Source organism: Rhyacophila brunnea, unplaced genomic scaffold (assembly GCF_057557595.1).
Source record: "Rhyacophila brunnea isolate RB1 unplaced genomic scaffold, BYU_Rbru_1.0 scaffold_7, whole genome shotgun sequence".
Classification (NCBI taxonomy): Eukaryota; Metazoa; Arthropoda; class Insecta; order Trichoptera; family Rhyacophilidae; genus Rhyacophila; species Rhyacophila brunnea.
This window is the reverse complement of record NW_028233339.1, coordinates 42,435,632-42,448,945: the sequence shown is the minus strand read 5'-3', so window position 1 is coordinate 42,448,945 and position 13,314 is coordinate 42,435,632. Positions and strand designations below refer to the sequence as shown.

The window sequence follows — 13,314 nt, the reverse complement described above, 5'->3', positions numbered from 1 at the left end:
TATCGAAATGTGGAACTTATTAATTTTAAATATTCTATAATCGAAATAATATAAACTGTCACCCTCGTGACTATGTACCTACTTGAGAAAACAAAAAAGCGTCCTTTCACGGGTTTCTATTCTGTGTACAAAAAATACGCTGGCCATTTCGACAATATATTTTTTAAAATAGCATATTTCACAGCAGAACAGATGAATAAATAGAATTCCGATAGGCTATATCCCAATACAGTACATTTTGACGTGTCCTATGAAAATGAGCCACGCGTTATATAGACGTGCAACAGTGTGTGTTCCAACCTTCATACAACCAATAGTAAATGAGCGTCAGTGCATAAACCGAGAGGAGTTGTCAGTATTCGACGATATATTTATTGTATTCTTGAAACGTGTTTAAATTTATCCCGTAATCTTCCACGCTCAAGATCGGTTGCCCGTTTCTCCACACCCGTTAGGTATTTTAGTTACCATTTTCTGAGTTCTCTGGCATGTTTATTAAGCTTTAAATGTTGAGAGAAAAAAAATATTAGTGACAATTTAAGTGACAAAACAGATTATTTTGTTGTATTCCCTGATTATTATAAATAATATTTACTAAATATATAGGACGTATAAGTATTGGTTGCATTATTACATAGGTATGTGGTATTAAAACAAACGCAAAAAAACGAATATCGACATTCAGTAGTATGTTATTAAAAGTTGAAAACCAATTCTGATCCCAAAAGAAATAAAAAAATAAAAATCAATAATTTTACCAATTTATATAATATAGCTGTGGGTTGGCATTTGGGGTCTGTCTAGGAGTGGCATTTAGCCTAGGGACGTCACTGACAAATAAAGTTCTAGAATTGCCATACTCATATTATAATATATTTTACTGATAATTTTTACGATGAATTCCGTTCCCATAGCGACAGGTAGGAATTACAATTCCGGTATTTCGAAACCGATATTCTATCATTAAATCGATACCGTAATATCGGTTTCAAAAATCCAAAATACCGGTATTTTCGGTATTAAGAAAGCATACACGTTTATGTTTTTCAAAATGAAATTAACGTTAATTTTTCATTACTACTACTCTCCAACAAGAAGATTTAGGCAAAATCCGGAAGGCGCTGTTGTCGACTAAATGGGAGGAGCTTGTTAGTTTATAATGAAATTGCGGTTAAAACTTGGAGGAGCTTGTTAGTTCACAGTTTTAACACGTAGTCAAGAAGATGTTGTTCGAGTATATCTAATATATTTTAAACACCCACGGTGGCCGCGCGGCTTAAGCGTTGGACTAGCACGCCGCGCCGTGGGTCTCAGGTTCGAATCCTGGGTCTGGCAAGTGCACATATTGTTTTTCAATTTGTGTGTGAGTCAGGGTATGGACCTAATAGGTTGAGCAAGTGGCTGACATCCATTTCTCGTAAAAAACAAAATCTGTTAATACAAACCTCTACTCTGTGGAGGCCCATATGATCCTATTAGGATCGGACATGGTCGGAATGCACTTTAGGTTGCTATAAAATAGTGTTTTAAATACATTTTAATAGCTATAATTATTGATAGGTATTTCTTATTTATAAAATATATTTTGACGAATACCAGTATTCAATAAGAAATACCGAAATATCGGTATTGATAATATATTCATTAGATATTGCAATCCCTAGCGCCAGGGAAAACAAGTTTTTCATGTTTAAAGTTGAAATAATTCTTAAAGATTTTGCTGATAAAAAAAACAAGAAAAATATCATTTTGATTAGGTAGGTACCTGTGAGAGTTGTTTTGTTGTGGATTAATGGATTATATATAATATTATTAAATCAATATATTTTTTAAATCACCTATTGTAACTGTTGGGCATAATATGGTCATATAAGTCATATAAGTCAGACCTTGCACTTGCTAGGACCAGGTCTGCTCTTCCTACATTAATAAAATTATATTTTACGGTTCTTTTTTAGTATTGATGATTACCTGGGGCATTCCTTTGTAGTTACTTAAAATACATTTTTACGACCGTTAAGGTGGTACCTATATAAAAAAATGGATCTTTATCAGTTGTTGTATAAAGTTGTCATCCCACTGGGGTAGACGCTCCCTTACTCAGTGCCTGGGTGTTGAATAAGGGCGGCATATTTTAAGGAACGTAAAATAAAAGAAGAAGAAAAATACCACTATTGATGATAGGTTTTGTGGTAAGGGGTTTTTTGTCTGCGGTGCTGACAGATTACTCCTGTTCTAAATTTCAGTAGACATCGAGTTTGTAAAGCCAAATGGGAAACTGTGAATTTAGAATGTCGAGTTAAGGCCATTGGACCCGTTTTTTCCTGTCTTCTCAGAATCGTGGAAATGGCAAGGACGTTTAACACGAATTGACACATAATAAACACTTTATTTATTTAAAATCTAATAAATAATATTCAAATAACACTTTTTGTGTCATTAAAATTTTCTGATTCGCTTTACTTTTTAAAATAAATGACAAATAGTCGGTCCTGTTTTCGAAATTGGCCAAAACGACTGTCACGCCACAGTGAATTTTTGAACTTAATAATAGTTTTGCAGGTATATATTGTATGAAAGAAATGGGTAAAACAATACATTTCATTGATTAACTCACGTACTTTTTTTAATTTCAGAAAAATAAAGATTTTAAAGCCATTTTAGTTTGAGTATACATCAGCCAATTTTGAATGATTTTTTCTCACAAAATAATATATACTGCACAATAAAAATATTTTTTTATTATAATATAACATTTCCGTAATACTATAAATAATAAATAACAATGAAAAAATAAATAAAACCCTATAAATTCGGTACAATTAGTGACGCTATATTACCAAAACACGTCGTACGTTTTCATGTATTTATCCTATTTTCAGACAATTTAGATATATAATTATTTTGCAAAATTAACAAAAAGAGACCATTTGATCGATTAATCCATATAGTTTTTCTAATTTCTCATTTCTAACCTTAGTAGGCTTCTAAATTTCAACGGGTGAGGACGTCTTTTTTTTCCAAAATTTTATCCGTCACGAACAGTATTTTAACTCATAGAAAAATGACCTTTACTCGCATTGCAGTAACAATCAAATTGGCAAGAAAGACCACATGACGTAGACCAGGTGTTATAATTTGTGTTGACAAATCAAACATCATAAAATACCAGTGAATGTCAAACTGAGAAAAATGTAGTTATATTATATTATTTATTATCTTGTAATACAAATGGTTGCAGCATGTGAGATATTGTAAGATAATTGAATCTTATAACCACGATGGCTACAAAGAAGTCCTAAAGGTATTCGTTCGGTGCAACATTTATAAAAAAAAAATATTTTGGACTTGAGCAGTTTAGATAAAATATAGGTGGACTTTAATTATTTTGATAAATACCTACTTGGTTGGGCTTTAAACGATTTGAAAAACTTTGCATGTACTTAATACAGTTTTTATGTACCTGGGTCGCCATGTTTTGTTATTTTCAAAGGGACGTATCCAGGAGTATGTTTATTGGCATTATCAATAGAAACAAAATAATATTATTTTTCAAGGTCTATTTATTATCGATCTTAAGTGGTTTATGTCACAAATAGTAAATTTGTAGAAAATTTAAAGTAAAATACGTTTTCGAATGCTGTCATAGTAATGGCCACTGAAACATGTGTCATAATTTTCCTAATCGTCAAAATAATAATAAAATAAGTGTTTTGGGGCACAAAATCACGTATATGTTTTATGATGTATGTATTTTTCAGATGGTTTGTGGTAAAATCTTTTTTTTTCATACTGCCACAATTCAACTATTCATAATTAATTGTTTGTTAAATTTTTCATTGTGCACTTTGACTTAATAGGTAGGTGATAAAGTTTTTACCTTACTTTATTGTATTAATTTATTGTTAAGTGAGAATTAGCTGCTTTCGTTGTCAGTGTATATTTGAGGAGTGCGCATCCTGACGATGTCGAAAGGCGAAACCAGGATCGCATAAAACGACTCAAATGAAATAGTACAAAACTTTTAGAATTTAATAAATTTAATGCCGAGTTGAATTGAATGGAATCACCTTAGGCATTTATTAGTAATTATTTAACTCAAGTAAAACATATATTGAGGTAAGAACCTATTTCATTGAATAATAAAAACAATATTACTCTTCACATCACAAGTGACAAGATTTATATGAATTGTGCATTGCCTGAACTCGTTGATCCTAGACTAATACGGTCGATGGATATAAGAAACCCTCAATATAATAATTATCAAGTTAACAATTAATATCTTTCAATATAATAATATCAATTATCAATTAATAGCTATCAATAGAAAAGAAAATAAAATTATAAAAAAAAAACAATTTATAATAGTTATTCTAATACATTGCATACCGTTAAACCAATACACTAATTAAGGAACCAATTATTAATTTTCTATACACTAATGTTCCGAAATCCTCCGCGGTGACCAAAACGTACTGCCGTCAAATACATGCTATTATAATAATTGTTTCTTAAATCATAATTGTTGTGTACTAAATTTAAAAAAAAAACGTTCCTCGACAAATATTCATTGAATTGCTTTCTTTTATGAGTCATTTTTTTATAATTCAATAAAAACGCAATAATAACAGAAATCTTTCATGCCATCTTGTGAATGTTTTAAACTTATAATTTGTGATGTTAGCTTATGAAAATGAATAAAATTATATTTGTTTACACTTTCGTGTTTTTTAGTATTAGATTTTTTTTTGAAAAATATTTGCACTGAATTTGAACCTAAATATGATAGGTTCAAGAAAAGGTGTCACTTCACAAATTCAGCATATCAATAATATGAGGTTCTTATTTAGAGGTCTACTATTTTTATTCTTATAATTTATTCTACCGACTACAAAAATGTTTATAAAATTTGTTAGGAAAAAAATATTATTAATTCAACACTTTTAAAACCTCTGATTTCGTATCTACTACGCGAGAAGCCAAGCGAAGTGATTTTTGTTTTTTTACGCTTCGAGCATTGTTATTTTTCATGGCGCTTACGTCAAATTTGATTCTTGCGAATAAACCCATACGCCTTAATTCGTGAAGAAGATAGAACTTTTTTTGGTAGTGCGTTAGTGAAAAATATGTTGTCAAAAGTAAGACATCCAATTAATAAGTGTTGTTTAATTTAATAAAACGCATTTTTATTGTACTTATTCCACTTTTAATCAATTAATTAGAACCGGTTTCGTCCGGCTCAGAAGGACATTTTCAACAGACGGACGAAACCGGTTCTAATTTATTGATTAAAAGTGGAATAAGTACAAAAAAAAATGCGTTTTATTATGTTATACAACAATACAATGCAGTTCCACCATGAACAATAAATTGACAGTTAACAAAATAAAAGACATCCGAGAAAAAATACTACCCAGTTACCGTTTTTTTTAAATTAAAATTTTTGGCTTTTTGGGCTGGCACCCGGGTGGCAGCTACGCTTGGCGTTGCTATGGCGCAAACAATATTAGCGTTTCAGCACATCTAGGCATAACAAGAAATGCGTCCGATATAATATATACTACAAATCAATAGAGAATGAGTATGTATGTGGACGTTGTTTTATAAATTCTTAAAATAGGGTCCACTTACGCATGGAAGATTATAATTTATATTTTTTTTATAATAATTTTGTATCTTTTACTTTACTTTTCATACTGTTTTTGTGGTACTGCATATTTTCAATTCTTCTTTACACTGTTTCTTTGTTTTTAAATGTCATGTTGTGAACGTCTTGAATTTGTAATTTGTAATGTTCACGGTATGTAAAAAAGAATTTGAATTAAGTTCATCTATATAGATTTAAAACCTAATACCTACAAACAACGCACCAATAATTCCACCCCCAAGTATTCATTCATAAGGAGTAAAGGAAATACTAATCATATTGAACAGGTACCGGAAACTTAAAAGGCTGTAAGTGCCAGAAATTATGAAAACGGTTTATTTAGGAAATGGATAGCATCTGCCAAGGCCAATGTCCTACATAAGGGTACAAGTGCCACTGATGCCCGGAAATAATTCATAAAAATTCCAGAATATGGCGTTGGTTGTATGAATTGAATTTTGAGTGTGTTTTAAATTCCCATCTATCTTATTTTTTTTTTAAATGGCTCTTACGCCCTTTTAAGTTTTCGGTATTTATAATACTTTATCCATGCTACTTTATACCTGCTTCACAACCACTCGATAGATGTGCGTGTAAAAACCAGCCAAGACCAGAGACGGCGTGATGATGGTGGCGATGTAGAGAAACACCAGGAAGTTGTAGTCCATCACCTGCACGAAGAAGCAGGAGAGGTGGTCGGAGGACCCGGCGTGCCAGCCGAATAGCGGCAGGAAACCGACGACGGAACCTGCTGCCCAGCACAAACTGATGATTACTGGAAACAGAAAAAAAAACGTATTGTAGAAAATATTTTTAGATTAGGTACCTACTGGAATTTTTCTGACCATTAAAAAAATAAGTATGTACAACCCTACACCCACTGTGGTCGAGGTGATAGAGTGACCGTCTATGAATTCCTGAGTTGCGGATTCGATCTAGCAGTTGGTTAAAAAATGCATGCTGTTTTATCAATATATTTTCGATTAAATATGTTCTGAGAATGGCTAAAAAAACTTTTTTTTTCTGTAAAAACATCTGTTTATATGAATGACATCCACTCTGTGGAGAGTCGTGTGCATAATATAACAGATTAATACGAGAGTTGTCCAAGAATTAAAGACCTTTATTCATTTTTGACGACGCGGATGTTATTTCTTAAAAGATGACAGCACTGGGGTGTAGCGTAGACTTCCTTCTCCAGAACGAGTGGTGAGCAGGCTCGGTGGCTGCTTCAGTATGACATTTGCGTCCGTTTGAGATGGACGCTCCTCTGTCGAATCCCACCGCCTGCGAGGTGCGTTCAATCACTCGGTTTCTCAACCAGGAGGGAGTCTACCCTGTTGAAATCCATCGTCGTCTCTCATCCAATTATGGTAATGTGATGAACCAACGGAATGTCAGGAAATGGTGTACTGAGTTTTCGAGTGGTAGAACGAGTGTTCACGATGAGGAGGGGTAGTGACGTCCCGTGGGGGTAGGCAGATTGAGCGTCGTTTGGGGGCGGCAGTTACTCGAAGGGCGGCAAATCCAGGAGAACCATTTGCAATACCTATATAGAAACAGCTACCTAAACTTAGTAATAACGAAAACAACTTTCCATTAAAAAAATCAGCTCACTGGTTTTGTTGGGTTCGCGATATCTAGTTTACTTCCGTTACCCTTCGACGTCCATGGTGACTAGAAACGACACGTGCAGATTTGCGAATAATTACAGTCTGATATTTTGTTAGTAATGTATCCATACTACACATTTCTCAGAAGCTTAGATATTAGACTCATGATAGGATGATAAAAATACTGTATTAAAATGGGGCGGCATATTGGCGCTGTCTAGGGGCGGCATTTTATCTAGGGACGTCACTGAGGAGGGGAGAGAAAGGAGGTCCTCAATTGGTGACGTTTTTTTAAAGAAAATCAATGATAAAGTTCGTGAAGATCGCCGTCTGACTGTCCGTGAGCTCGCAATTTTGATCCCAGACGTCAGTAAGTCTACCATACAAACGATTTTGAAGGGAAAATTGGGGTATGCAAAGGTGTGCTCGTTGGGTGCCCAAAATCCTGACGTAAGCTCACAAAACAAAATCGTGTTAGTTCTTTTTGAACGTTTTGGACTCATTCAAATGGGATGTCCTCCGTCATCCTGCTCATACCGACCTGGCGCCGAGTTGTTTTCATCTTTTTCTTCACCTGAAGCAACATTTGGCCGGAAAACGCTTCGAAGCCGACGAGGACGTAGAGGAAGAGGTGAGAACATTTATGAAAACGGCGGCGCCAGAGTTCTACGACAAGGGAATCGTTATACCTACCTATTTAGATTCAATCATCAAAATCAATTACACCAAAATTAGTCAATCGCATCTACAATAAGTAAAAACTGGCATGACGATAATATAATAAATATATTGTTGATTCTAAAATTAATCTTCATAGTCATTTATTGAACTAATCACCTGAATTGTTTATTTATAGTCTACTAATGTACTTGCTTATCTGCTTATCTATTCTGGAAAGCTATGTAGATATTGTTAGATTTCTATGTAATTTTCTCAATAATATACATAGATAATAAAGTGAGAGTTATAGCATTATAGGTATTATCGTAATTTTCAGAAAGTTGCAAATGCCATTGGATTCGTATTTATTTATTATATTTGATTCAATCATTCACACGTATAATAGTGGGAGGGTGTATGCATTATTATGAACCCTGCTAAAATCGGAAGATCTTACTGTGCGCCTTCTATTTATAGGTATTGACATCACGTCATGGCGCTGTATGCGATGACAGTATTATCTTAATTACAGAAACGACCGCGGTGACGTGTATGTCTCGGTACAGAAGTTGCAGTCTACTTTCTTTGGTTTCATTTTGGCGGTAAATATTTTTGAGACACCGCCGCGCCGTATGACAGATTTTTTTAGGACATGGTCATAAATAATATTGAAGGCAATGTTGCAAGTGTTGCAACGCTTTTCCGCACGCATACGCGAGACCATGCCGGAACAGTGATGTCACACAGCTAGCCGAAACTAATGAAAAATCAGTAAGTATCTGCACATGCACCGAAGCAACATTTTGCTATTCTACCTGCCCATATTGAGTTAGATTTGTTACATGCGATTAATGACATTATTAATGGACAACGCACTCAATACAGTAGCTAGCAAGTAAATTCACGCATAGCTACATTCGCACATGTATAGGTAGACGTCACGCAATTTCCATTATGCGATATTACGCATCGGGAATTTATAACAATATGACCTTTATTGTAATGGTGTTAGAACAGTGTTTCCAGTGTCAATGTTCATTTGAGTCGCTCACATATTGCAATTTTGTCGTTTTTTAGTTAAATATGCCAAGTGATTCTAAATGAATTAATCTATATACCGAAAAATAGTTGAGTATTAAAAGTCAATTTAAACCATGTGAAAATCGTTGACAAAGTTCATTGTTGGTGTAATATGTCGTATATTTCAAAGAATAGAGTTTTGTCACCAACGCCTTCCTAACCAATCGGGGAGCTCTATTTCTCATAGTATGCTGTATGTCTGCAACGTTAGGAGTATTAGGTATATATATTTAAAAAAAAAAGTTATTCGACTCTCTCACTCATTAATATTCTAGGGAGTTCAATACTGTTCTTCTAATTACAAAAAATAGTGCTCTGTTGGTTTTTAGCGATTATCTCAAAACTTGATTTTTGGAATATGTGAGTTATGATTCTAAGCGACTCATTTGAGCGAACCCGTTCGAACCGAACCATTCGGCAGACCCGACAAAAAGCATCGGGAATTTATAGCAATATCACCTTTATTGTAATGGCGTTAGAACAGATTATGCCATTCGGCAGACCCGACAAAAAAGTGAGTGTCATTTTTTTTTCCAGATGCTTCGTCTATATTAATGTCATTGCATGCGACGATCAGATGTTTTTTCTACATAAAATGTCCCATTGACTCTATCTCCGGCAGTACATTATGTGACGTGTATTTTGTGTATGACAACTAAATCATATCGACAAATTCGACATAATTGCAGTCGAGACGAGTCTGCATGTGCGACCATGCTAAGTGCTACGTAATTACGATCGCAATTCCTTCTCCTGTCCCCTCTCTGTGATATGGCCTGGGAAAACATATTCATGAAATTGTTTGTTAGAAAATAGCAACACTTTTGAAATTTAAATAGGTACTTATTCGTACTGATAATGTTATAAACAAGGTCGGTTTAATTGAAAATGTCCGTTACTAGTCGTAATACGTACCTATAATAATAGAAACAAGTACTAACAAACAAATAAATATAAATTAGCACATTGAATATATTATTTCTAATACCATGTCCTACCATCGAGTATTAACATATGAATCAATATAATCATTATCTAAGCATATGTATTCAAATTGATGGACGATAACTGCTGGTCATGTGACGGCAATTAATACGTCTCAAAGAGTCATTAACGACTGCCCAATATTATATAGGGAGCGATGGGGTTTCGGAGCACTTTGGAGTAAACATAATAATGAAGGTGACCTCCAAAAACCTCCCGAAATACCTAATTCTGGCGATTACAAATGTTAAGAAAATAAATGGCCATAACTCAGTACAGATTTAAATATCTTAATCTATCGCTCATACGTAATCAACTGAATGCAATAATTATCTTGATAGAACCACCTTGTTATTAATTAATTTAAAAAAAACATAATAGGTATGAATTATTTATTTGAATATAAACTATTATTATTTCGAATTCTCTAAAATGAGGATGGGACAACATGTAATTCAGACAGTGAGAGAAAATCTGAACCAACTGTATTGAGTGACAGTATTTTTCATAGGTTTCATGTTCACAGCATTAATTTACATTTAGTATCTAAAAACATGTACAGCCTTTGAAGCTCAAGATCTCCATTCTGCAAATTGTCAGTTGAGGCTCTAATTCCAAAAAAGCGATAAGTCCACATTTGGTCAAAATCGAGAAAAAATACGCACGTATTCTTTGTGTAATTTTACACAATATGTATTGATCTATAAATTCCAAAACGCGACATAACCCTACGAAAAAAAATATTTGAAGTCTCGATTTATTACAAAAAGCGCTAAGTCCGTGTTTCATATTATTTAAAGCTTGATTGATTTCGCGCGTGTTTAAGTCAACCAATAAGGGACCGTTCAATATTGAAAAGGGCGTCTCCCATGCTGTAGCATCTGGTAAACTCATGACAGTGCCACGGAAATATGTGCCTTATGCAGAGTAAATTAAAAAGTGAGTTACAAATAGCGCTACGTCCAATTTTATTTTGCCTATATTTATTACATTTAAGAGTTTATCGGCTGAAACAAATTGCCATATGGTTCTAATTTCGACATAGAATACAACGGAAAAAATAGTCTCTCGTTAAAACAAATAATTGAAGCTTGAAACATAAAAACGTTGTTTCCCGAAAATATTGAATTGTGTACTTGTTGCTTTTTGTAATTACACGCCTCAGTTGGGTCCTATATGTTTATATCTTGTCTTTTAGACGTGCTGCGTCATCTTAAAGCAGACATTGAATACCTTAGATGGTTGCATCATTTCATGAGTGCCACGGGTCTTTCACTGACACAAGCATTGAGTGTTGTAGAATACCCAGAGCAGAGGGGTCAACCAGTTAAAAAGGCTGCCAAATCACTAGGGTTACGATCCTCAGTCACGAGATTCTAACGAAGAAGTAATATTCGATAAACCTAAATAATTTCTATTTTTTTCATCCTGTGGAGGGAATCCGGATATACCCATGGCCCCCACATCCTGAAGCGGCCCCCCAGGCTAGGATCTTTGGCGGGCCCCCCTACCTATCGCTAAATATAACGATAGTGTGACGCTCTACAATAGCGTTTTCCAAATGGTGTACGCGGTAAAATTAATGTGTGTATTTCTTTTTTCTTTCGACCATGTCCGATCCTAATAGGATCATATGGGCCTCCACAGAGTAGACGTTTGTATTAACAGATTTTGTTTTATACGAGAAATGGATGTCAGCCACTTGCCCAACCTATTAGGTCCATACCCTGACAGACACAAATTGAAAAACAATATGTGTACTTGCCAGACCCAGGATGTGTGTATTTAATGTTTTATTATATATTTCAGTATATCCATTTGAATCACTTATAGAGTTCTCGAGTATTGATAAACAATTAAAAATTGTATTGTACAACCCCATAAATTTAAATATTAATAATATATAAGGGGAATAGCGCCGCAGGCGACTTTTTTTTACTAGTAAAGTAAATTGTGATGTGTTTTTATCTCACTTATCTGGTCGACTCGCCTCACCTTGCCAGGCCCTCCTGAGCCCGGGCCCCCAGGCTAGAGCCCTGTCAGACCCCCCCTTGTGGGGGCCATGGATATACCTATAATATTGTATTATTTATAGATTATATCATCATGAACGAGAGATAGAACATCCGTTTTGGAAAATGACATGCTATAAAAACATTACTATAACAATTTTAAGTTATTTTTTTTTACCATGTCCGATCCTATGGGCCGGGCCTGTTTTTACGAGAAATGGATGTTAGCCACTTGTTCAATCTATCAGGTCCATACTCTGACTCATAAACAAAATGAAAAACAATATGTGTACTTGCCAGACCTATGATTCGAACCACGACGTTATAGGCCGACGCTTAAGCCGCGCGGCCATCGTGGTAATGGTATGCAATAACTAAACTTTCTCATATAAGCATTTTTTATAAATTAATGCACAAAACCACTCTTTGGGTTTTTTTCCTTTTAACTGTGTAATCCATCAGTGTAGCTATTTTGCTGTCAATTTTTATACACTCCCTGTTAAGTCCTTGTGATTAATCTGTTTTGATAAAATATGTAAACATAGTATACATATTATTAATCATTACCTAGATGTCTGTCCCAATATAGATTTCTGTACTTTCAGGCTGCTAGGTAGGTAACTATGCACATAGTACATTAGAGATGTATTTTAATACTATTGACCAGAGACGTTCCTGGGAAAATTGTGGCCCTTAGACCAAATTAAAATGGCGCCCTTTCCATTTTATGGTTTCAAATAATCTTTCTTTCTTTGATACGATGACTTAAAATCACTATTTACAGGTACTTGATGGGCGGTGGGAACAATCACATAAGTCAATATTGCATGTTTTTCAGGACGCAGTCTGGTGCCATTTTTTCAAAGAAATCTTTCCCTAATTTTTAATTTAAAATATGTCATTGATTTATGCAACATTATTATTTTTAGAAAAGTCTAAAATAATACAAAAATAAATACAATCAAAAATCTTAAAATTAGACTTATGTGATTATTTCTCCCGGGCTTATAATTGAATATTATCAAGCGAATTGGTAATAGTAAATTTGATCAAAGTACTGACATCTTAGTTAAAACAAGAATAACAACAATGGAAGCATAAGAACTCCTAGTAACCTATCCTATTTTTGTATTGTAATACTCAATTGCGATTTATCGCACAGATAAATTTTTCACAAGGAGGCCTCCAAAACTGTCAGTGCCTCAGACCTCCACGCGCTGGCCCTTCACTCGGGAGCTTCGGGTTCGACCCGGTGACGGCACAATATATTTGTGTGATTTTCTCAAAGCCTGGCTGTTTGTAATTGTTTCACTTG

At 34.3% G+C, this 13,314-nt stretch overlaps 1 protein-coding gene across 1 annotated transcript in view; it reads right to left on the bottom strand.

Moving 5' to 3' along the window:
* Positions 1 to 13,314, bottom strand: part of LOC147064922 (uncharacterized) — a 113,054-nt gene that overhangs the window by 5,999 nt on the left and 93,741 nt on the right. The window contains exon 3 of the mRNA XM_085957728.1: positions 6,214 to 6,425. Coding sequence (XP_085813854.1) covers positions 6,214 to 6,425 — 212 coding nt within the window. The remainder of the gene's footprint in view (positions 1 to 6,213; positions 6,426 to 13,314) is intronic.